At 36.3% G+C, this 27,076-nt stretch overlaps 1 protein-coding gene across 1 annotated transcript; it reads left to right on the forward strand.

The window, feature by feature from the left end:
* The first annotated feature begins 710 nt into the window (after window positions 1-710).
* LOC139138321 (uncharacterized) lies at window positions 711-25,801 on the forward strand. The gene is made up of 16 exons (XM_070706649.1): window positions 711-1,103; window positions 5,398-5,468; window positions 7,648-7,742; window positions 10,006-10,148; window positions 10,290-10,403; window positions 11,546-11,668; window positions 12,125-12,219; window positions 12,912-12,984; window positions 14,596-14,678; window positions 15,214-15,442; window positions 16,192-16,398; window positions 17,973-18,179; window positions 19,227-19,438; window positions 20,544-20,732; window positions 22,701-22,860; window positions 23,132-25,801. Exons 1-16 carry the CDS (start codon window positions 932-934, stop codon window positions 23,209-23,211), a joined length of 2,253 nt encoding a protein of 750 aa, XP_070562750.1. The 5' UTR covers window positions 711-931; the 3' UTR covers window positions 23,212-25,801.
* The last annotated feature ends 1,275 nt before the right edge of the window (window positions 25,802-27,076 follow it).

Below are 27,076 nucleotides of genomic sequence, written 5' to 3' on the forward strand. Positions count from 1 at the left end.
GCATATTACAAATACAAATTACACCATGTCTATTGATACAAAATTAAAATGTGAATAAAAATAGGCAACCATCAAAATGAAATGTTTTATCGTACCTGATGCAATGCTTGCCATATGCCTACACTTTTTTACAACAACCTGACGAGGCTTGGCCTAGCTGGCCTACGAATGTTTGTCTGAAATTGGAAATGTTATAGAACAGAAAATTTTTCAAAGAGATAGCACATGAAATCATAATCCGAGCCTCTTTTGTCCAGTATCTGTATCGTCGTTTATCATATAGGCCTAGATGCGTTCTCTATAGTCACTCTCTTAATGGGCACATTTCAGTATTCCTACGTCCAACGCGTTAACGCCCTCACAATACTATACTAGAACCTGTCCTTATTTGCATGTTAATCAGTAGAATAGCGCTGTTCACGGTTACAGGTTTGTTACTAAATATAGCTGTACGCGCGCGACATCGGACACGCAGCTTGAAATGCGGACAAATTTTATCAATGTTGCGTGCGTGGCTGTTTTTGCAGCTTGTACTCTGAGTCGTGAATATGTTTTTTAGTATTCACTGTTACACTAGCAGTCGCCCACTGCGATGTATTTTCGTCGTTCTTGCATGCGTAATTTTCAAAAGCGTAATCTAAAAATGCGGACAAATATTTATTTTTGCATATTAATGAGAGAACAGTGACGTAAACTGTGAACTGCCCTATACTTTCCCCTTGAGCTTTCGCTCAATCGCTGCACCTTTTATTATTGCCAGTTCACACAATACTGCCGAACGCGGTACAATACCATACCTTGGCCCGACACGCCGCGAAAACGGCACAGTTTCCTATTCATCACACAGTCTACGCGTCGGCCGATGTGCCCCCTGTAAATAACTTTCAATCAGTCGTCAATCGCTATCATTTTGTACCGTTTGACTGTCAGAATGACGATGAAAAACCATTCGATGATACCGCCGTTTGTGGCAGTTCTGGTGTTGTTGGTGTGTCACGTCCACGCTCACGTACGGATGACATTTCCTCCTGCAAGAGAGTTCGATTTCGATTTCCTTGACAACGTTCGTACCAGGGGACCATGCGGTATGCGATCAGGTCCAGGTAGGTACCGTAGAATGGTCCGTCATTAGTTCACAATTTTTACTGAACTCGCGCGATTCAAGGTTAACATCGCATTTTTTGCGGTTTCGTTGGGTAGTTTCTGAATGTATGCAATTTGCAAGTATTCAATTCACTGGCGACAGCTTGCAAAGGTGCGCGGACCACGATATCACCTGGCGTACATTAAATTTAAACCAGAAAGTGGTTTCATGAATTCACTCATCGCAACGATTTTTCCATTTATTTTCCCCGTCACATTCTGTTATGTACTACCGTCCCCATTCCCCCGGAGTTGCGAAGGAATCATATATAGAATGTGTGTGCATGTGAAAGTCAAACAACTATTGAAGACTGGTTCAATCAGCGGTTGTAGTGTATTGTGTACGTACGCGGTACGTAAAAGGCCCGGTAAAAGGTTCTCTCGCGTACCCTCCAATGTTCATTATGTAGTGTAAGGTTAACCTGGCCCAATTCCGCCATTGATGACTTTTTCGGCATGAAAAATATGTAAAGCTTGCTACGAAACTTATCGTTATGTAGTTTTGTTTCTGGAGTAGCGCTTTCTCTGCGTTGCAGGTTTCTCTCCGGCACAGGCGTTCTGTATTGTGGGTAGTTTGTAAAAGTGTAGTTTCTGCTACGTTCCGACGTTCTCTTCCGTAGAACGTCGGAACGTAGCAGAAACTTAGCTGCAATAATTGTAGCCTTGGTTGGCCGTGGGGCTTGGGCTTCTGTCGTGCGGCTCGTGCCTTGCCCCAACCAAGCAAGGCACGAGCCGCACGACAGAAGCCCAAGCCCCACGGCCAACCAAGGCTACAATTATTGCAGCGTAGCAGAAACTACACTTTTACAAACTACCCACAAAATTAAAACAGAACGCCTGTGGTTACCGGCTCCGAGCTGCCAAGCAGTGCTAGCCTAAGAGCGCTATAAATCTTCTACTTAGCACTAAGCTATGGCGTGTTACAGAAGCTCTTGTGTTTTGTTTGCAAACACTTGTAATATTTCCCCTTTATTTGTCTTAACGTACACGTTTCAATGTACTCAAGGAACAGCGCATTGCTTTTTTAACGTCGTGAGCCGAACACAGAACTATTAAAAAATAGAGACCATTCAGTACGAATGTAATGTTGAACCATGGAGGTAGTCTTCCTACCTCTATGGTTGAACAGATGAAACCAATTATGGCAAGATAGCGTGCTATGGAGAGTGCTTTGAACTTAGGCTTAAACGGCTGGAGATTCTGACAGCGACAATTCAGGTGCAGCCAACGGAGCTATTTATCGAAAAAGCTATCCCGGGAGCAATTTTTTGAGGGCAGGGGACCTTTAATTTTCTTGGGCAGGGGATATATTTTTAGCTGGCAGGGTGCAGATCTTAGTTTTTCTGTCGGGCATGGCAGATATCGGTTGATTGGCCTGGGGACCGGGATAGGGGAAAAAACGATGAGAGGGGAAGTTAGGCCTACTTGTAAAACTGGGACAGAGGAGGTTGATAGTTATAAAATTAAATATGAGGAAAATCGACAGGTTTTTATCACAAGGCAGGGGAGTTTCATGTCTGCAGGGGAATGATAACATTTTAGGGGAAATTTTTTCCAGGGCAAGGGAAATCAAGGGTTTTTTTTCCGCCACAGGACAGGGAGGCTTCAAAAATTCTAAATGGGGAGGGGAAACAGGCAAAAATATGTGGGGAATGGGTAAAAATGAAGTTTGAGTGCGGGAGGGTAAGTCGAAAAATTTTCAGTTGGAGGGCAAATTATGAACAGCTAATTAATTACCCTCTTGACTTAAAAGTAGTCAGTTCACATTACATGTCATGTACAATATATCTTATCAAAATAAGGACCCCTTAAAAGTGCACTGTTCGTTGGCTGCACCTGAAAATTTGTCATGAAAAGTGTGCAATTGTTTCGACAGAGATGTGTATTTGTTCCAAACATGTATACACAATGCAGCATGTTACCAGTACCCCAAAAAGTTACTGATTATTGTGTCATTACATTAATTTATTCCATATCGGCATTTTTGAGGCTCTATTATCTTGTCTTTGACATTCAAAAAACGCCTATTACTAATAAAAATACCTACAATTATATTACCATGCCTGTCCATCGCATTTTAATTGGTCGAGCTGAACCATGTGATCGACCACAAATACGCAATAACAGTTTGTTTATGAGCCCGTGAATATGAATAATATCGTAAACATCGTAACTTTTCAGCTAAACCGTAAATTGTAATCTGTACGAAGATCATAATCAATCACAAAATGAAATGGAGCACTTGTGGGCCAAGTTTAGACACCTTTTTTTGAAAAATCTCCGGATTTGCAAAATTTTTACAGTGCGCGCATTACTCACTGAAAAGTTCTGGGGCCCCGTTGTCGTTCGCGCGTCGCGGGGGAAATTTTCGTAAATTTTGACGGTTTTGGGGGTTCGTTGATAATATAATGGAAATAACAGACTCCGCGCTGACCATTAACGTTTATTTATGGGCGCGGGCTCGAGGAAAGCCAAAATTAACGGGCTCGGCAAGCCTCGCCCGTTAATTGGCTTTCCTCTCGCCCTTACCCACAAATAAACGTTAATGGTCAGCGCGTCGCCCGTTATTTCTATATTAACCATCTTGACCTGGTGGTGAAATATGGCCTTGGCAGGAAAAGGGTTAATAAAGGGACAATCACCGTCCGGACGGTGGGACAATGTACCCGAGGGCGGATGACCATTTTGCCGGACCCAAGGGCAACTGGTCTCCTTCCCATGTGTAAATAGTCCATTGCCTCTCTTGTGTCACGATTGCTTTTTCACACATAATGAGAGGTATCGGTCGGGGATTGTAACGCTTGCAGTAATTGAAGCTGACACCAATTGGTTATATACACCAAATTGCTAAACAGTCATGGAGACAACTACAAAGTCAACTGTCCAATGTCTCTACCAGCTGGCTTCTACCCTTTGTCTTGAAAGTATACGACTTAAATCTTTCCAAATCTACATATTGTAACGAATGCTTTAAACTTTGATTACATAATGCACTGGAAGAATGTAAAAGGTGTCCAAAACTAAACTAAAACTTGTCAAAACAGTATTAAGATGTTCTAAAAAGGCAGAGCTTGTTGACGAAGTTTATGACTATGTTAAAACAATACATTACGATATGTTCTCACGGATGGCCGATGATTGTAGCATCTTTAAACATCAAGGGTTGCAACTGAATTCAATAGTGTAAAATATATAACAATAGCAAGTTTGTATAAGAGATTTCTCAGCCTTAACAATTCGAGAAAGGCTTGATATCACGTGGATATCATTGTACACCAGGCATGGCATGGCACTCGTTACACTATCATATTTTTCCCTATGAATTTTAGGTTTCAGTGAAAAATGACAATCACATGCTTTTCCCCATGGTAGACTATAATCCATTAAGGTAGAACACACCCCGGGGACAGATATTTAGACTGTCAAATTTCTACAGTTCTTTTCTAATCTACCACTTGTGAGGGCTCATTTAAAAGCTCTTGGAGAAAGAAAAGCTTTAACTTTTTTACTTTTTCGAAAATGCGAAAATTTATTTTTCCCCACAGAGTTAAACAGGGATGGCGGCCATTTCGAACTTCCAATATTGCAAAATGTTGGGTAATTTGTTTCGCTAGTTCAAAACTTTTCACAGTGACCCCCAATGTTCATTGTTGATTTGGTAAGAGGTTGAAAGTTTCTTTGAGGAAAGTTTGAGCAAAAGTTTAAGACTTTCACTTTTGAGGCGCATTCTACCTTAAAAAGGTCATTTTCATCATCGAATGTCACATACATATATCTAAATGATAGCTGTCATGAGTTTATCAATTATTATATATAATTTTCAAAAAAAACAGATTTTCTATATAAAACATGTAGTTTGATCATTTTTGAATCCTAAATTTTTAAAATTGAATATAGTTCTGGGTCACTTTCAGTCAAATGATTTGTCTTGGTTACCCAGACTGCTCTGCTGAGGCTCTCTGACTGTGTGGATCGCTACATCATCATCAAGTCACCATAAAATTCGTTGGGCATACAACTTTTTGATATAGAGGCATGTAATAATTAATAATAAGAGATGGATTTGCCTGCATGATAATTATATCTGAATAATATCTATCACATTTTCAGTCATTAGCTAAATAGGTCAAAGGTCATGTATTTAAATTAAGATTACAGATAACGTGTGCAAATGGTATTGATTGAAATGAAGATTTATAGATTTTCACTTTATGTGAACTTATTCAATCAAACTTTCATGTTTTGCCCTTTCAGCTGGACCTCTGACGGTGTTGAAGAAAGGCCAGTCCCTAAATGTTACATGGCACTTAGCATATGTGCACAGGGTAGGTCAAAGTTCATACTCTTCCATGTACTGTAGATGGACTAAATGAGCTGACTAAATCTCTTTTTTAACTCTTTGAGCGCCAAAGTCAATTTTTGTCACCTTTATAAAATATACTCTAGTAAATTTTTTCCAGATTTTTGCCAAAATTTGGATAAAAAATGTATCAAATGAAATATGTCTATTTGGTCCAAAATTAGCAAGAAAATTACAGAAAAATTTGCAAAAACTGGTAAAATGTTGTACTAAAAATTTTGGTGGGAAAAAATTACGGCACTCAAAGGGAATTTAAACTTTTGAGTTTGTTATGAAGCAAGATACTTCCTCTCACACTTTGCCAGAGCTTAGGTCATTTGTTCAACACTCCTTGTCATTTGAGTGACACCTGTTACACCCATGGCATATTGATTTGACTGAGGCTGTGACAGGACACACCTGAGTGTTCTAGACTGTCTACTTAAGTTACAGACTGTGCATTGTCAACAAAATACTATGACATGGTTGCATACAAACATGAATCTTTCAGAAGCACAACAATCACCTGAGACTAACCTCATTTTTATGCAGACAGACAGTCTGACCCAAACGGAAAATTGCTGCAAGGAAATAAAATCCCGGTTGGAAATTTCCACAATCTGATAAATGTGGAAAAACACCTACATTAAACTATAGTGCTCCATTATTCTCAATAGTTTATTTTCCAACTCTTGGAAGAAGTTTTTCCAACATTGGTAATATTATCACTTGTCAGTATGTATTCACCTTTGCAATTTAGTGGCCTCATTATCTTAATGATAACACATGTACATACATGTAAATGTCTTCAAAAGTCTCTATTTGATGATTTTAGAAATTAACTCTCAAAACTCTGACAAAAGTTTAGAAAAAGTTTTTTCTTCAGGAGCTTCGGTGCATCAAAAGTTGACTGTAGAGACATTGTTCTCAGGAGGTCAGTGGAAATTGCTTCTCAAAGTTATTTCCTGGTACTGTTCAATACCCTATGTCCGCATCCCGAGTAAATTGAACCCCATTTGATTGCTCATAGGAATATGTAGGTTTAACGGTAGTTTGTCTGGAACCCATTGAAATAATGGGCTCTGCATGGCAAATGGGCTCTACTCTGCAATTATTATTGTCATGACCTCCCAAGAAACTGGTCAAGCGTTACGATTTAAATACGTGAGTCAAAGAAAAGAACACGTGTTAGAGCCAGCACTGTGTGGTACCATTCAAACAGTATGGGAAAAAATAGAAAGTTGAGTCGTGACTGCACTGAACCATGCAAATATGCATTACGGAAGCCATATGTTTACCTACAAAGTTTTATGGGGTCAACTCTTCATGCCATACCTAAGTATCATAGAAGGTGGGCAACAGAAATACTTGGTACCTGTGTTACAAGACAATGGAAACTCACTCCAAAAACAATGACAGAGAAATTGCTAGTGCATATATAAAAATGTGGCAGGCACCTTCATGGAAATTACACAGATTTCAATACATCGCTTTGTTAATGTTGAATAGGTTTTAAATCTAATCTCACTTTGTGTGTGTAAGTGGCACCTGTAGAGATCTCAACATGTACTTGTGCTCAGTCACGATACATTACCATTTTGCAATGGGCATACAAATATACTGCTTGTCAGCAAGTAAACATGTGTCAGTCAGCTTTTAAATCCATTAATAGAAACATTGACATTTTTGTTACTTTTACGATCAAACATCACTAAATTTGTTGATAGTTTAACACAGTTATTGCAGAAGACAATTACTCACACTATGCTTAAAGCATTTTGATCTAGGTTATAATCATTTTTTATTGTAATATATATGAATTGCTCAAAATTGATGTGCATATGTGACTCCAGCCAATAACTAGACCTGTGTCAACCTAATGTGTTACTTTGGAGTTACTAATATGGAAAATGTTTTTATCTATGCTTTAACAGTGGTAAATATATAGTTCAATATGCTTGGCTTTAAACTCAACACTAATTGGTGCTTGTGGAATATGATATTCACATTAGATGTAAGAATTTACCATTGATGATTACCAACTGTGGTACTGTTTCCTTCATACAAGATACTGCACTGGTGCAGAATGGGTACTTACAGTTATACGAAAAAATACCAAATTGACATAAGTTCAATGTGATTTTTGCTTTTATTGTACCCCCTAGGGTGGAGTTCTGATTGACATTTTGGAAGGTGATGAAGTGAAGTACAATTTGACAGAGTCAGATTTGGACAACTTTGTCAACCAAAATGATTCCACGTAAGTTTTCATATATTTCATTTCATATGTTTGATATTGACACTGCTGATGAAGCTTCAATCATCGTTACAGCAAACAGATAGACATCGGGGTTATATTGAATTCTGCCAGGATTCTGAAGGCCAGCAGCCTATATCATGCTCTGTTTGTCACATACAATGATAATGGAATAAAATAGACGCACAGTGTTCTGCAGACTCAGCACACCCAAGAGATCACATGATGCTGTTACAAACAAACCCACAAGTACAAAGGCGTATAGAAATAAATGTCTTTCTGTGTGCTTTATGTATGTGGGTTTGTTTGTACTGTGGTCCATTCAAATTCCAGGCTTTGTTCTTACAATACATGTATGTATATTCTGGAGTAGTGCGCCCTCTAAGGCTGAAAATGAATGCACCACTGAATCAAGAAAGTTCATACTGACACCAGAACCGTTTACCTATTACATGTACTGGACCACTGAGGCTTGCTGTGTAGAAATTTCCAAAAATATTCCTGGATGGACTGTACAAATTATAACGAATTCCTAAATCCACTCAAAGAGTTTGTAATTTGGATAGTACATTGTTCTGGGGTATCTATAGATACATGTACATGTACTAACAGGCCAAATAAAAAAAATTGTGTTTTCAGTAACATGATTGCCTACAAAAATTAGGGTAGCGTAGGCCACAGGAAATTTTAGTTTGTTTTTATGGCTGAAAGCCATAAAATACAATTAATTCAGAGAATTTACTTGAAATTTTTTTTAAATGCGAAAAAGATGTCTATAGGGTCAGCAGGTTTTTTCTAGGAATGGTCAGGTTACCGGAAACACACACATAATTTTTTATTTGGCCTAATGAAAATTAGCAAGGACTTTTAAGTTAATTTAGTACTTCTGAACAAGCTCCCCGACAAGAACATTTTGTGAATGATCTAGAGATTTTCGTCTTTGAAATAGATTACATCACACTTGATCAATGTCAAGTTCAAATTGACACTATTATGAATGTGGGAAGTCTTCATTTTCATATATCAGTATTTTTTTAATCAAGAGATTGAACATAATAATAATAATAATATTTATTTCTTATAGAGCGCATTACATTTTAAAAATCTCAATGCACTTTCACACAACACTAAAAAAGAGGTAAATTATAAATAAAAATTACGAGAAAACACCAATAAAATGCAAGGAGATAAAATTTTAAAAAATGTCTAGGAATAAAATGAGCTAAAAAGATAAGTTTTTAACTGACTTCTAAAATTGTTATAAAAATTAGCAAGCCTTATAACAAATGGTAAAGCATCCCACAAATGGGGAGCACATACAGAAAAGGCTCTATTGCCATAAAAAGCCGTGTTGCAAACAGGCTGATGCAAAATGATCGCACCACTAGACTGGGACCTAAGTGTACGACCAGTATGACGTACTGTAAGCATTTCTGCTTAATAGTCAGGGGCTTGGCCTGTAAAATTTTATAAGTGAAACAAAGAATTTTAAAATCGATTCGCTTCTGGACTTGAACATAATGTTACTTTCAGATATTAACTTGAAAAAAATGCAGAAATAGGTTTTTCAAAATTTGAAGATTTTCAGTCCCAATTTTTGTGTATTTGTAATCACTGTCAGCATGCCAGAAGCATATGTAAGGTAAAAAAGGGGCAAAATAATGTAAAATGTAACATCACATGTGTAGCAGTCATCATAGACATCCTAGATTTGTGTTTCAATAAATCTATTGAGTGCACTTGGCTTTGTTCATGACAATTCACTTGACATATACCATACTGCTACAGTTCATACCACTCTTGTCTTGATATTAACTCTCAGAGGTCAAACATTTGAAGATAAACATGTGTCAGCTAATGCTAAAGCTTAAAGTGCTGAAATTTCTAAAATTCAAGTTGACCACAGACTGCCACAAGGAGTATCACGTTGGTACATTTAACTCTGATTTGAAAGATTTAGTCAAAGGAAATCCATAGTTTGAACAGCAATCATGGCAAAAAAGGTGTCAGTGTGGAGTGGTTAAGAAGATTGTAGCTGATTGGCTGTTTAGAATAATTCATCAGTGTCAGGGAAAGTCGGCCAACCAATAAGCAGCAATCTTTAAAGGTGCATGGTATTTGTTAGGACTTACTCGTAAATCTCTTAGAAGATAAACACAAAATAACAAGATGTTGCATTTTTGTGATAAAACTATTATGTAGGGCAAGGTTTAAAAGATCAAAAGTGTTCACCAATTCTGCATTTTATTGTTCATACTGTCGACAGCTCCCAGCAGGTAGAAGTCACTTTGCCTTCAGATTTCATGTGTGAGAAATGTACGTTGCGATTGCTACGACAAGCCGGAGAGTGGACCGCAAACAGATCTGGTGGATACCTCTTCTGGAGTTGTGCCGATATCAAAATTACAGGCAAGTTTAGCACATCAAAGCCCAGGTATAGAAGTGTTTTTTTGTGAACTGCGTATTTTATTTGGTGTATAGTTGGGTTTTTCACGAAACCGTATTGCTTAATCCTAACAGCTTCTTGGTTTATTTCTCGTTTAATCTCAGATGATAATATGGGATGTGATGACAATATGACATGCTCTGGACTTGGCACATGTAATAGTGATGACACGTGTGACTGTATGCCTGGTTACTTTGGCGATTATTGCCAGTATGTCGGTAAGTGGTCTGTAGTATATTTCACACAGCATTAAAATTGCTTACAACACATTGGAAAATGCCAATTTATAATAAAATTCATGGAAGTTTCAACGATAGAGACAGATACTGACACCATAAAAAAATTCAGCCAGCAAGAGCAGCATTCAGGAACTCCGATGACTACGTAATGAAATGAACATGCAATATTAGCCAATCAATTTTAACAACTGTAGGAGGTTTATAATATAATCAGCCAGTTTGGGACATAGTAGTGCTTGAAATTGTATTGTCATCAAAGCCTTTCTGATGTATATCTATGTGTGTGGGTTTATTAAATGCGTATTGAACATTTTTATCATCATAGTAGATCAAAATAATATGATTAAGTGAGCTTGTTGTCATTACTTATTTTTAAATATTTTGGTTTCATTTTGCTGGTTCCTGTTTGTGGAATTTATGGTCAGTTGTGAGCCTGAGTTACAAGATGATAAATTATATTTGTCTCAATTAATCTATTTATAAAAACACTTCAGTTTTAAAGCAGATACTGTAAGAAATCTTGCCATTGAAAGTTTTTGAAGATACCACTTTTTGGGTATCATTTAAAAAAATTGACAGTTTTTCATATTAAAATGATGTTAATCATATTGTTCAGATTAATGACAGAAATCAAATCACATAACATTCATGAGCTACTTTCTCTGCAGTACAGTGATTGTATATCAATTCTGTTTGTTACAACTATTGGTCCACTTTACTCAGAATTTCAACTTATTAAAATTGCACAGTCACTAATAATTTCCCTGACATTCTTCAATTGAGCCATTCTAATTTTTGACAGCCATGGATTATTCCAAGTTGCCTACAGTTCAAATTGTACAGTAATAAAGCAAATCCAGTGACAACCAATCACATAATTCCTTACTTGTACATTGTACCTGTCTCCATGGCAATGCCCACAAATGAGAAACTGATTTGGATTGGTCTTTCCCTTCCTAATCAGTGAATCATGACTTCAAATGGAGATCAGAGTATATACAGTTATAACCATGGTAACATATTCATATTTATCATCAAGACAAAATTGTGTTTTCAAATAGATACAACTTCTGTCATTCTATGACCAATATAGAAAGTACATATTTGCCTTTGTTTGACAGATGGATGTGTCAATGACACTGATTGTTCTGACCATGGAAAATGTTTGGATACCATGGCAACAACTTACCCAAAGAAAGTCTGTTACTGTGAGCCAGAATATTTTGGTGATGACTGCTCGAGAGGTATGGAATCACAGCATTTCATTTTTCAGCAGTTTACTGGTATGATTGTACTTGACTGATGTAATACTCTACCAAACACAAAGCATTCTTGTATGTTGTATATTTCAGTGACCTACCTTAGTATGCTCTTGGTATGATCAAAGTAATCCCATTTACCCCTTTGCTATGATGGTTTGGCCCAAATCCATCAATATTATCCCTTTTACCCCTTTGCCACAATGGTTTGGCCCAAATCCATCAATATCATCCCTTTTACCCATTTGCCAAAATAGTATGGTGCAAATTCGATATCAGTTGTGATTGTGGACTTGTTTACCTGCAATCAGGGGTGAATTTATAGAGATGAGAAACATGACAGTTTGAGACTGTTCGGTCTGAAAGCAATGAAGATTTTTATCAATTACTATCGATTTAAAAAACTGTTAGTTTAATGAGAGTCTTATCTTTTATCAACAGTAAATCCATCAGGCTTTACTGCAGATATTGCAGAAAGTCATTATTATCATGTGAAGCTTGCAGAAGACTTTGACATGTTCTGGAAACTAATGACGGTAAGGCAGCCCATTTTCAGCAAACTCACTTCTCCTTCTCTAAGAATAAGTCCCAAAGTTAAAACCTGTATCTTGCCAAACCTGTCACAATGCACTGAAATCAGGCAACACATCTTGAGACATGCAAAAGAATTTTTTCAAAAAATCTTTTGACAACCTTGTCACATGCTCTGCAACTTTTTATTTGGAAATAAAAATGAGTTGTAAATTCATTATGTGAGCCTTATACAGTATAACACTGTACATTTAATGATGAGATACATGTGAAAAAATTTAATTCAATCTCTTCTACTCAGCCACTTCTTATATAGACATGACCTATGACCCCACGATTCTGCACAGTGAAAATTTGATGTCACTAACAAACAGAATAAAAAAAAAAACAGAACAGAAGCCTATTATCACCATTTCTGAAATCATGACTCCTCCAAGTTTGTTGTATGGATACACAAATGTAATAATGGGGATGCAAATACTCCAATACCAATCATAGTTGGCATCCGCTACAGTCTGAAAGATCTGTCAACTGAGGGCGCTCTCTATCGAGTTTCAGTCTGGCATCTGTAAAGTTGCTTTTAATTTGTATAAAAGTTACCTTTCGACAATTAGTTGTCAAACAGAAACTGTCTTGTTTTCCTTTGTTCATTGACCATGATTCATCTCTCACATTCATTTTTTAAATTTTAATTCAGGCTAGAGATGAGATAGAAATTGCGCTCAAAGTGAAGACGACCACGTGGGTTGGTCTTGGAGTCAGACCAATGGGTAAGAATCATTAGACGTAGCTTAAGCTATCTGATACCAAATCAAAATATGTCAAAACTTGCACTTTACAGATGAATATTCGCATGCATTTAACATCGAAGGGATCAAGTAGAAGGTATATGTGTTAAATATCAATATGTGAGGACCTCCCAAAGAAAATCCACTGTAAAATTTTGAACTTTGAAAATATTATAGTAATTGGTCTGCAGCTTTAATGCTGTTATTTGTATCTGGTAGAGGAGATTGATCCTTCAGTCTTGTATTATCATTCTCAAAGAAGGATGGTCAGTTGTTTGAATTTCAAATATTTATAAGTGAAGTAATTAGCCACAATTTGAGTTCACACATGTGAGCTAATATCGCACCTCAATCTGTCTGTCAGATCTCAGCCTCAGTCTGTCAGTGTCTGTCTGTCAGCACAATATCTAAAGGACGGCTAAGGGACTGGTCAGTTTCTTAATCCAGGGGGTGTCAAAAACAGGGTGACACCCCCCCCCATGAATCCACTGGCCCCCCCCTAGGCCGAAGAAACTGACCAGTCCCTAATCAGATCAGAATCAAACTCTGGTACTTTCTGTTTGAGAATTAGAAGAACTCATCTGTCTTGGTGGGTGTGGTTTGCATAATTGATACTAATTTGCATATTTTTTTGTTCAGAAATCAGTTTTTCTTAGAATGACAATATCATATCTCATGAATGTTCTTAAAGAATATGTTAATGAAGTAGCAACATGACAGATTTCAAGGTCAGTTAGGAGTTTAATTGGAGAGTATGGCTGTGGTCATTTGCATATGTCATGAACTTTACTAATTAGGGCTATATACCTTGCTTGACTTGAGCTAGGTTGACAAAAGTCTCGATTTACATTGAAGATGATATGTACATCATGAAAGTCAGTATGCATTTTTAAATCAGCTAATTAATAATTTGCATAACTAGTCAACTTTCCTAGTTATCGACTTGACCAAAGTTAATGAAACTTGCTGCGTATAAATGTATTGATGGTAGAATTGCATAAAAGACATTTTGCATTTTCATATAAGCTAATTATTGAATCGTATGATGACTGCTCAGCTTTCACTTGGCATATAAACTTGAGGGAGTTGACCAAAGGCAATTTACTGTGCAACATTATTAAGTGATGATGCAATTAAAATATGACAGTGGTGAAGAAATTCAGCATTTTCATTTCAGCTAATTACTTATTTGTATACATATAGTCAGAGATGATAGTGTCACTTTTAGACTACTGCAACATAACAGTACAGAAACACATGAGTATTTTCAGTTTGTATCTGGTTTTGTTCTCCCGTCAAAAAGAATTATTAATGGTCACCAAGTATAAAAAGCTTAGAGTGTAGTATGTTGGTGGCACAGCTTTATCATATGACACAGCAGTACATAATTGTATAACCTTCCATAACACTATCTTCAACAACAAACTGTGATATGTAGATTGTAAGTAACTGTCAAAAGCCATTAAGTTAAGGGGTCTAGGTTAGAGTTGAGTTGAGGACTCCCCAGAGCAACTGTTTTAGTTTTACTCACTCTATAGTAAGCATCTACAAAACTTCACTGTGCAGTTGTATTGTATTGTTAATTGCTTTCAGGTTTGGCAGGGACTTGCCAGAACTTTCCAATCCAGTACAATGGATATCCAGCAAATAACAACAATACAAATACTGGGACAAGGGTAAGTTGTAGACGTGGATATACCTTTATGAATCCATGGCATTTGTATTCATCCGATTTGGATGCTCATTTTAGATAAAGATACTTACTGGGAATACCAGTACAACCTGACAAGTTACATTAAGATTGCAAGTTTTGATATTTCAAATATGAATATCTGTGTAAAGTACTGATAGTCCCTGGCCTAGCATTAAAGGTCTGTGCCAGCATCAGATTGTCTGGCAGGGAAATCTACTTATTAGATTACAACTGAGAACAAAAGGATATGACAGTCCATAATCTTCTTATAGACAAAAGCAAACTTGATCCTGGGGATCAAGTCCCTGGCCTTTAAGTGGACAGCAACTAGAGTTAATCACATTAAAGGGAATTTGTTGGAAATAGTAAATAGAAATGTTTAGCTTACTCTCAGTTGAACTTATTACAATATCTGTGTGATTTGTTGAACCCACATATTATATTATTTGAATTTCTGAATCTGCATGAAACTTCTTGCTGTGTCAAGTATTGACCTGGTATTTGATCTTACTTGACAGCGGCGCCGTAGTTTTATCGGTACTCCAGACTTATTGGATCAGTCAGAGTCATCAGATGTTCTGCAGAGATTTCGTCGAGAGCAAGGCAATTCTGAAATGTATGATTGCAGGACTGCAATTCCTGAATCTGAAGCTGAACCGGAAACTGAACCAGAACCGGAAACTGAACCAGAACCAGAAACAGAACCAGAGTCAAGCTCAGAGCCTGAAACTGAACCTGGGCCAGGTAGTAAGTACTGATATTGTTTCAGTGTGATGGTGTAACACACTCAAGATGGCTTTTTCATTAGCTTCTTCATTAATATTCTTATAAATGTGCCAGTATTCTAAATCACACAACATATAAACCGTCATCAAAGGCATCCTTGTCTTGTAACTAGGCTGTTAAACTTAGTCTGTAAATTGCATCCAAACTTCTTTTCCACTTTATCAATGTCATTCATCCCCTTGATACCATCCAATTCACTCAGATATTTGAAGTCACTAGCTAATATGGCATAAATATTGTCTTTTCATGACAACAGTTTCAACACCTCCCTGTATTCTTATACTATCATTCAACAATATGTTTCATGGATGCATCAAACATATACAAAATATAGTTATTGGAGCATTCATCAAAGCTGTATACTCTTCACAAGTTCAAATGATCTGTTGGTGGTAAAAAGTGTAGGACCAACAAATCCACTTTTTGAATTTCCCAGAAAAGAAAAAGCAACATATGATTTGTGTTTGGTCAACTTGAAAGTAACCTATTTGTTCATAATGTTAAAAGAAGGTGTAGCTGTAATATTTGAACAGTTTATGAATTGTTGGTAAAGTAATTCTAGGCTGAAAATGTTTGCACTATTTCAATGACGTAAAATTTTCTTCTGAAAGTTTTTAACTTTGCTGCTCTGGGAGGCAAATCCCCCTCAAATTCCTGTTTAATACACTGCCACAACACACTTATTCAAAGAGTTTGTGTCGCTGATACAGATCTTCACCCCATGGACTGTACTGACATTGTGATCGGTGGTGTAAAGATGGGTACATTGAGTCGCATCGGTGATTTCTACACCAGAGATAGAGCTACTCCACGACCAGATGATTGGTACAGCAGTGATGGTAGTGATAGTCTAGTCGCTGCAACTGGGAAAGAAGCAGATGGTGTCACTACAATTGTATATCGAAGAAAACTCACAGGTAAGGTAGATTTATATTGTCTTGTAGAGGGAGAAACCTGTCAGTGATTCTGACTGGTGAAATTTCACCCGCAAAGGTATTTCTCTGAGTGCTTTAGTAATTTCAAAAGGCCTCTAGAGGGCGCCCTCCGCAACTTTTCGATTTGTGCCCCTGATTTTACCTCTTGGTTACATTACAAGCGGTTCATCTCATTACTGACAACAAGTAATGAAGTAGGGATGTGCATGTAGCCAATGGGGAATGTGTGCCATGGACTCTCATCCATATATTATACTATGAAGAAGGGCATTTGGAAAATGGGTATAGCACATCTCAAAAATGAAAAATTTGTAAGCTTTTCCTCATTTATGCATTTATTTTGGATTCTGTGATTACGGTACTATCACAATTGTAAGCGCTTGAAGTGGCTGTTTGGTCTCACAGATATATATCTTTCCTAGTGAAAGGACATAGTTATGTAAAACTTACTGATCAGCGGAGTTGGAAAAGTGCAGATTTGCTGAAAGTATAAAAGCTGAATTATCGTATAAATCTATGCAAATGTAAAAAAAAGCCACGCTACTGATCGGAAATGTCGTGTTTGGTCCCAAAATCCCACAATTTTGCCATGTTTCCGGCGTTCATTGTCATTGAATCTTGCATATGATGTGTGTGAATATATATAGCAATTAAACTTGAGTCGAAAAATAAGAAAAAAATGTTCCGTATTTTGTTGGAAAAAGTGTTCCCTATACATATACGACCATTTGACCCCTCTTTGCATATGTCCTTCTACCCAGTGTATGAAAATGGCTGCATCATCAGTAATCACCCTATTGTGCACCCACGGTCCTGTAACTTCCTGTTTTACTTTGAATTTTAGGACTTTTTTCATAGAGTGAAATTTTGTTGAAATTTTTTGTAACCAGCAGCCTTGACACCATTATCATTAAAATCATATGACAAATTCAAGTTCAAAATGAACAATATAAATTGTAAGTGTGATATTTCAAAAAAAAAATATCAATATTCAGATAGTTGAATGGAACTTGAGGGGAGTATATAATTTAATTTATCATTGAAAATGAGTAATTGCAGTTGCCTGTGTGTTTGGACTTGTCCCTAACAAATGGTTGAAAAGATTTCCTACTAGAAGCTGCGGCTTCAATTAGAATTTTGGAAATGACCTCATCCAACTTTTGCGTTTACCTTAGAGGGACATAAGCTGTAACTTGTGGCAAGTGTTTCAGTATTCTGCTTCTGTATATCAACCACCGTGTCTGACCCTAATCTGTTTGTCATGCTGAAAGTATTCTTTTTGTCAACATAGCTTGTATGTGTAGTGATCATTGTTTATTGTTTACAAATGAATTCTAGTCCGGACTTGAATACAATTTTCAACAATAACAATGGAGATTATAGTCATATAGGTTGTGTTGATATGCTAAATACTTGGCATTTAATTACAGTTTAGGGATTCAATGCAGAAAGTGTAGGAAAATCACAAAAGAAAAGTTCTGAAAAAATAGCGAAAAGATACAGCTAATTATGGAGCTTTGACCAAGTTCTTCTTTGTTTTATTTTGTCTTGACTAGCAATGGAAATGACTGACCACAGCATATCCAATGGTTTGACTCATGTCATATGGGCCAAAGGTCAGGACCCTGGCAACTACTGGCACACACCGCCATCTGGCATAGAGACCTGCATGGCAACAGATTACATGTTCTACAGAAGAGATGAACTCAAATATCATGGAACTCTACCAACCCAAAGAGGTGTAACAAGCATGAATTTCTACGGTATGTTGAAAATGTGTTGGAAACAAATTTTGCATACATTGTGTACCATTCAGAGAACTTTAAATGCTGATTTGATAATGAATTGCTCATATTACGGTAGTATATTCATCTTCCATAGCTTTATTTCACTATATCCCTCACTGATGTAAAGGTCAGTGCATGTGACCACAATTACATCAATTTAGAAAACCAGTGCTTGACTCAGGATTTTCTTTTGTGTATCATGTTGTGACTTGGGGAAATTCAGAAATTTGTAAACTGCCGTGAAAAGTTGAGATATCTTTGAAATTTGACGGTACACTGAACAAGCGTGTGTCCATGGTATTGACAAAAAAATGACTTCAATGTATATCAAAGTTGCAGATAAAGTATTCAGAAATACAAACACTTCTTTGATTCAAATAATTCTCAATTTCATGAATAGTTGTACATATTTTTTTATTTATTTATTTATTTATGCAAATTTTACTAATGAGCATTGTTTAAGCATATGCAGACCGTAGGATTATGAGTCATAGAATATTCATTGGTGTTAACCCTTTTAGTGCTGAAATTTTTCCCACCAAAAATTTTGGTGCAACATTTTACCAATTTTATGAATTTTTATGCAATTTTTTTTCATAATTTTGGATCAAAAGGACATCACATTTCATTGACTACAGATTTTTTTCAAAATTTTAGCAAAAGTTAAGAAAATATTGACCGGTGTACGTATCATAAAGGTGACAAAATTTGACTTTGGTATTCAAAGGTTTAAACAATGCATTATAAATGTACTTTGATATGCAAATGGCACTTCTGCAATACAGTGGAGAATTGCAATTGTACATATTATGAAAAATTTCAGTAACCCATGAAAAATCAATCTACTATATGGTATATACAACTCTGCAATTGAAAAGTTCTTCCATGGTGCATTCAGTGAAGCGCAAGTCATTTATACCAATAACACATGTTTAATATGTTGTGCAATTTTCTGGTAGTACCTTCCTTTTGTACAGTGTCAGTAAATTTCTCAAAATGATAGCAAGCCAATTGTATTTTCAGAGGATCCAGATGCCCCTCCCAGTACAGGTCATTGCCGTGGCCAATGGAGCACCCCACAAGGTTGTTCTGGTAGCGACTGTACCTACCGTGCAGCTTGGGTGTACGATGGGTTTGATGACACTATGACCTTTGAGATAACATCCAGAAATGCATACGATAGCAATGGAAATGCTAAGTGGATTGGCATTGGCTTCTCAGATGATAGATACATGGTTTGTGTAGATCTTCTTCTCATTTGGTTTCTTTGAAGTATGATTGTATGCTTTAATCTGTTATCATAAATAACAGAGAAATGCTATGTTATTGATTGATATCTACTTTCAACACCATCTTTTTATACCAGCATAGTAAATCACAAGGAACTATGACTGAATAACAGTAAACAAGTAAATAAAAAATAGAAAAAAATAGAAAAAATGGTCTACCATTGTAGAGTAATAGAAAATACGGCTAGTTTTCAATCGGGTTCGAACCCACAACATATGGCATCAGTCGCCTAGCGGAGCAGATGACCATGCCACTACCAAGGTGAATCTAGTCGGGAGGACCATGCCATAGCAAACTGAATCTAGTCTGTTTGTTTGTTTGCTTGTTTATATGTTTGTTTTTGTTTACTTATTTTTGTTTATTCTGCCTTTTTTTCTTTTTTGACCATTTTTAGTCTCACAATTGATCAGTCAGTCATCTGTTTGTTTGCTTGTTTACCTGTTTGTTTTTGTTTACTTGTCTTTGTTTTACTTTTTTCCTATTTTTTTCTAATTTTCATTTACTTGTTTACTGTTATTCAGTCAGAGTTTCCAGTGAGAAAATTTCATCAAACTAATAGAAAAGGGCACGTTTTGCTGTTGCAGATCATAATTGTAAATTTTGTCATCTCATGAAGCATCGCCTGCATATTATATATTTCTGTACGAGGTGTCAAAAATGTCTAAAACAAATATTTAGTTTCGATTAATGATGGCGCTGTAATGTCACACACCATCGGGAATCAGTCCAACAAAGATCATGCGTCTTTATGAGGTGACAATAGCCTTTCTTGTGTCAAATACTACAGTCATTATCATCCTTTCTTCACTGTACTGCAATTCATTTTCTCTGTTTAACATAAAATAATAGCAAATGATGTGGTCAGTCGTTTGATTTCATAATGTGGTGATTTGTCAAAAAATTTAAAGGAAATTAACATTTGGTTTGTTTTCATTTTGATCACTGAAAGGTCTCTGGTGAAACATGTCGCAGGATTATTTTAAATTTGAAAATTCTTTGTGACCATGCATGCACATACTTTGATGTGCGTGTATTATTTTATTCTTACAGGCAAATAGTGACATCATTGTTGGGTGGCTTCAGATGGATGGCCAATCAGAAATCACAGACAGGTGGGCCTCAGGTAAAACCCATCCTCCAGTGGACGCACGCAAAGATCTCACAAATACAATGATATCGACTAACAATGGCGTGACGACCATGAAATTCACACGAAAACGGAACACCAATGACAACCAGGTATTTAAAAAGTCAATACAATATTTGTTTTGCACTTTTTTTGCATTTGGATTCAGATCATTTTTGTAATTGACTGTTTTGAGAATTAGGGACAGGCAACCCTTAGAAGTATGGTATTTTATTATGTTGATGCTATTTCTCAGTAAACAATTTGTCTCACAGATCAAACTATCTCAGTGTGTTCTTCAGGAGGAATGTGCGAATCCCCTCTAACTAATTAATCAAAACCCTTGTCAAATAAACACAAACGCCGCGACATAATATATGTCATCTTTTTGCAACAAGTTTTGCGATTATGATTTATACAGAGTGTTTATGGTAGCATTCAACTTCATGATCATTGTCTTCTATCATACATGCTATGCCTGTATAGCCATTTTTTATTGTTAAGAGAGTACTGATTTGAACCCTTAAACTGTTAAAATATTTCTTGGGCCTGGATTAACTCAATATCTCCACTCAATTGAAGCAGACGGGAAACATGAGGGTTCGCCGTCACTTCAAACATGCCCACAATATTTGTGGCACGTTGGTTGTCTGTTGAGCATGTTGTCGTCTTCGATGACATCACACGCCTCCAACGCGCAATTTTTGAAAATGGTGCCCAAAGAATCAGAATCTTGAGCAATGTTCATGTCAAATTTACCATTTTCTTCCATCCATGCATGTAAAATGTCCACGGAGAAAATTAGGCCATTTGTAGCCAGCATTACATAAGTAATGACAATGCAGCAACATACACACCTGTACAGGAATTCGGTTGCCTCGACCACTTGGTATGCGGCGTGTACTGTTCAGTTGAAACGACTCGCCAACTTTTAGGGTGAAAAAACACGCCAATGGCAACTCTCCAAGCCACAATTCCAATTCCCATGATTCAGCTAGGTCTTATATATCTTGCGGAAACATTGACAGGCAAAACCCGAATCGTTCATGCGAAAAAAATAACAAGATTTCAGGACACCAAGTGCTCTGGCTATGCCTTCGTGTCAGGTCACGTGACCATCAAAAACAAATTGGCAATCCAGAATACTTTTAAATATATTCACACTTAGAATTAAAGATTGTTACCGACAGGAATGGCATCAACAAATCACAGATTCATCTAGATTAACATTGTATTGTGAATTTAAATCGCTACTAGAACCGGAAAGATATTAAATATTTTAAGCCAGAAGTACAAACTTGTGTTATCAAATTTTCGCTGTTCTTGCCATAGACTTAATGTTGAGACCGGGCGTCATTTAAAGCTTCCATATCAGGAAAGAATGTGTGTTTAGTGTAAAAATGCAAAAGATATAGAGTTATTGAGACAGAGTTTCATTTTGTATTTATTTGTCCATTGTATGCAGACATTAGAGACGAATATATACCAATGTCACTGAGAATATATCCATCACAGGACAAGCTGATTAGAATTTTATCTTCCCAAAATCCACAAGTTATTTGTCAATTTTCTAAGTATTTGTGGAATGCCTTTAAACGTCGTGATGAAATAGTTTCAGATTTGACAATTTAGCAGATATTTGTTGTGACTCATTGAATATACTGAATTGTTGTTGTATCTTTATTTGTCTACTGGATTATAACCATTCTTCCTTTTCCTCTCTCTGTCTGATTTTGTATATTTATACATTTTTTTGTGTCCGGCTAGAAATTCACTGACCATCGATTATATTTAAATGTATTTTGTAAATATTCTGTACGATGGGCCGAGGCCCTGTATTGAAATAAACTGAACTGAACTGAACTGTTAAAATATTTCAATTTGATATAAGAGTTATTCGGAACTATACTTACACCTAGGTATATGCGTTGGTATATTCATATACATAAACAGGTAAAATAGCAAACACTCCGAAACGTCATTAGTTATCGTCCAAATAATTTCCATAAATTCCATATCAGTAAAAAGAGCATTAATATGTGGATATAATCAGAATATATTTATGTATCTGTTTATTTCAGGATATTTCATTCACTGACTCAGCGTGTAGGTATTTGTTGTACCCAGTCAGTGGAGGTAATGTGGTGAACCATGATGCAATGCAAATTGGCTATCACTCATCCACTCCTGTCATTTCGTCTCAAAGAATTTGTATCGGAGAGTGTCTTGCAGTAGGATCTTGTAAGTATTAATTTTAAACAGTATTTTTTTCACAGTTAATTAGGTTGGGTAACTGTGTGCACTATAGGTAAGAGTATTTTCAATCACTGAAATACAGGTAACTTGGATTGCGAGATAGAAAAACCATATTGAAGACATGTTCATTAAATATTAAAGTGAATCACATTTCATAAAGGTCAATGAAGGTCATTATTGACTATTGAACATCGTCGTATTCTACAACCAATCAGAATCAATTACTGATACCTTTCAAATTATTTTATACATACAGCTATCAAAACATCCATGCCATCAGTACATCTGGTCGTCATGGCAATGGTGCTGAGCATAATGATGCTGATGAGACAGTAAAGAGAGATGAAGAAAGACAAAGAGATCAGCAGTAACTACAAACAGTGCAATACTGCTTGAACTTTGACCCCAACACTTGATGGCAGCCTTTTGTATTGGAGATGTCAGGGGCTCGTCAAAAAGTTACAATAGTACTACAAATATCTTTCGAATTGATTCAGCTAAGTTTGACTGTCGTATTTCTGGTGAAGCAATAAATGACTCTGATAAAATTGCTTTAGAAAATATTCCAGCATTACGTATGAAAGCTTCATAAAATATAAATGCCCTGTTGGTAACTTGAAAGCAGAGTTGGATCCCCGTAGTTACTGAGTGATTAAGCTCTCCCAAAATTCTTGATACCTTGAATATGATTTTGCCACCTTAAGTGAGTCTTAAGTGAGTCTGGTGGTTGAATATTTTCAATTTTGACTGGTAAAATACATAACGTTTCTGAAATCAAAGTAAAGTTCAAGGTTATACAGGAATTTCATATAAGAAAAGCCTAACTAAAACAAAAAGATGCATGATTTTAACTACTTTCAAAAACAAACAGGACTTTTTGCAATGAAATGTTAACATTTGCGTTAAAAGTATTTATGTGATCACTGTCTCAAACTCTTGCTGTGGTGAGACGTCAATTTTTACCCACAATGCATTTCTATATCATGCAGTTTGCCCCCCCCCCCCCCCCCCCAGTACAAGACAAAGCTATTCAAGGTAATGAGAAATGAAATGGCAACTGAGAGCAAATACCAAAAGTCAAAGGTCAACGTAACATTATTTTCCAACTTTGATTTATATTGTCCAAGATTTAATAAGACATATGACCCAGATATATCCACACTCAAGTATTTAAAAATAATTTAGGAATACAAATTATCAGTAACAGGGTTATGAATATGTATGTGCCAAGATATGTGATAAATTATGGACACAAATACTTTCAAAGTGACGATGAGAAGTAAATTGACTGTAAATTTACTAAAAGACTGTTTCTACATGTAACTGTGCCTAAATGCACTCTAAACTTGACATTACAGTGACTGGTCGTATCTCACCATGATATTGAAATTTTTATTGGTTTTCAAGCACATATAATTACATTGATGATTGAAATTAGCTTTTCCATATTTTGCATTTAGCTTCATGAAAGCCCTATAAAAATCAATGTTTTCATCATCACTGTACAGAGTTAGCAATTGAAAGCAATCATTGTAAATTTACTGTAATTTTTATGCATATATTAAGGCAGCTTTTGACAGGCCTGACTAATTGTATGATAACAATGTATAAACCTGCCCAGAAGAGTGTAGATTTGAAAGAAGAAATTACTGCAGTCACACTTGTAAGCAAATGAGAAAATTCTGGGGCAATATTAACACTCCTAAATTGAACAAAATCCTCAGTTTGCGGTTTTTCTGAACCTTTCATGAACGTTTTATACTTCAAAAATTTCATCCTAAATTGCGAAATGACATGATTTGAGTTGAAATCAGAATAACTTGGCACTGACCTTAATGGCGTCATGTGATGGTCACATGACAACATTACTTGCCAATGTCAAAGACAAGTAGTCGTAGTTTCTATTGATAGACAATAATAGTTTAAATGATAAATTGTTGATGTATAGATTGAATGGTGTGTGAGGAAATGCTGCAAAAAATTATTTTTAACAACAGATAGATAGTGTATTTAATCCATGCAATCATAAGCTATCAAAGTGACTTATTAAAAGGCAACACTAAATGCTGTGTAAAACATGGGGAGCCACCTGACTTACTTGTTACTGCGGATTCATAACTTCACTGATTTGAAAGGAAATCCTAGTTGTAGATTTAAGTTACAACAGTGTGGTTGTGATCATTGTGTTAATTGTCACTACATCATATTGAAGGAATTTGGTCACCTCCCTATGTTGTAACCAGTCATTTAATTTCACAAGGAGTGCCTTACAAAAAAGTATACAACAATATATGGCTGACAGGTACTGCATATTTCCCTGATATGGACATATGCAAATTAGCCATGGCTCTGTAAATTTCATCCTAATATTGTGTTTTCAAATAGTGTTAATTTGCAAGAAGATAAAGTTAACTTTCATATAAATCATGGATTCTCCTGGCATTTTCAGTTTTGTAATCGCCTGTGAAGTATTTTGTATATACAGATTCACTAGTATGGGCAATCAATGGAAGCAAATTTCATGTACTTTTTTTTGATATAATATCAATAAATGCATAAATGTTGAATTTCTGTGTTTATGGGAGAAATTTTGTAACTTCTTCCTAACCGAAAGAGAACTTTTGTACATCAAACTGAACTGCAACAAAATTAAGACAATGGAATTTTGTTATTAATTAATAACAGGCTAATGAATTCTGATTAATTGATGTACATGTTCTATTTGCTCAAGAATATTATATTTGCTGAAATCGCTGAAAAAAAGACTGCTGGCTCGTCTATTATTATGACCTGGAAATGAGATTTTGTGTAATTTGTACTCGGATGTCTTGTAACTTTATATTCAGAGTTTCCTCCATGTACTAATTTATTGACATTTGTACCTACTTTAATTGATTAAATAAACAGATATCAAGGATGGTTATCATTTCAGTGAGTATATTGTATATCATTGTGATGTGATCAAAGTTAATTAATTGATATGATTCAAGATTCTGAGAATGAAGTGCCGGGTGTAAAACAACTGTAAATGTGTAGGACAGGTCCTGACAAAATATACTGTCAAATTCTTCAGGAGGAACCAATTTGAATGTGCATGATAACATTAGTGGCTAGCTGTGGTGAAATTGTGCTTGAAGGGCTCCCGTACAAAATGCTGTTGAAAAGTGAAAAGTTCTCATTTGATGCAGTTTTATTATGCAAATTGTTTACTGATCAATATTTTTTCGAGTCCTGGGTCTTACACATTTTGAAAATATTTTCATTCATTGCAGCCCCTTTTAACTAATTCTGCTGTCATGTGACTGTCATGTGACAATTATGTTTCTTGATTATCTTATTCGAGCATAATACCATGGCGCTTTATAACTCTGATGACTCTCCAACATTTTGTGGAGGGATGAAAGGACCAGGATATGTGTAGGTATCTGAAGAGAGTGTACGTTTGGAGAGAGTTGCACCGGGTCAAATAATGATAGCATTCTTATACTGTTTCTTATGACGTCTACATTACGTTTGAACACGGTCCCTATAACTGTGGTTTGAAACAACAACAACACAATTATGTTCGTTGAATTTCATTGGTCAACAACAACAAACACGACTATAATGTAAACATAAATAACAATACAAACAACCAGGTTTCTGGGTCCCCTGTGGTTTACGCATGTACAGACTGGCATTACAAGCTGAATACTGTCTACCTCGGTATGCTTTTGTGAGTAGTGACCGCCTAAATTTTCCAGCAGGACCACAGAATTGCTCGATTGGCTCCATGATTGGAACTCTGGGGGATCGGGATCTGGACCTGATACGGACGAATAACGTACGCCCTCTAACGGCTGCAGCAGTGTGTACGATCATTTTATCGATCATTTTTCTCATATATCATTTTGACCTATAAAGCACGGGTGATCCTCTCATATCATCTTTGACTTCTCTGTGAAATCTGTTCTGGTAAGTTGCGGCGATTATTTGGAATAAACATCTGTTGCAAGAGTGTGATTGATGTTTCGTCGTACCCTCAAACTGAACTTGGCTTTAGCGTCGCAGGGGGTGCCAACGATAGGGTGATATGACCGTATCAGATCGAATATGCTTCTATGAACGAAAGCTTGTCAGTTTTTGGACGGGATGCAATCAGTATCATGCCGATAAATATTGAGACGTTGTTCAGTTCAATAGCTGCAACACTTTGTCGTAG

This window comes from Ptychodera flava, chromosome 8, assembly GCF_041260155.1.
Source record: "Ptychodera flava strain L36383 chromosome 8, AS_Pfla_20210202, whole genome shotgun sequence".
NCBI lineage: Eukaryota > Metazoa > Hemichordata > Enteropneusta > Ptychoderidae > Ptychodera > Ptychodera flava.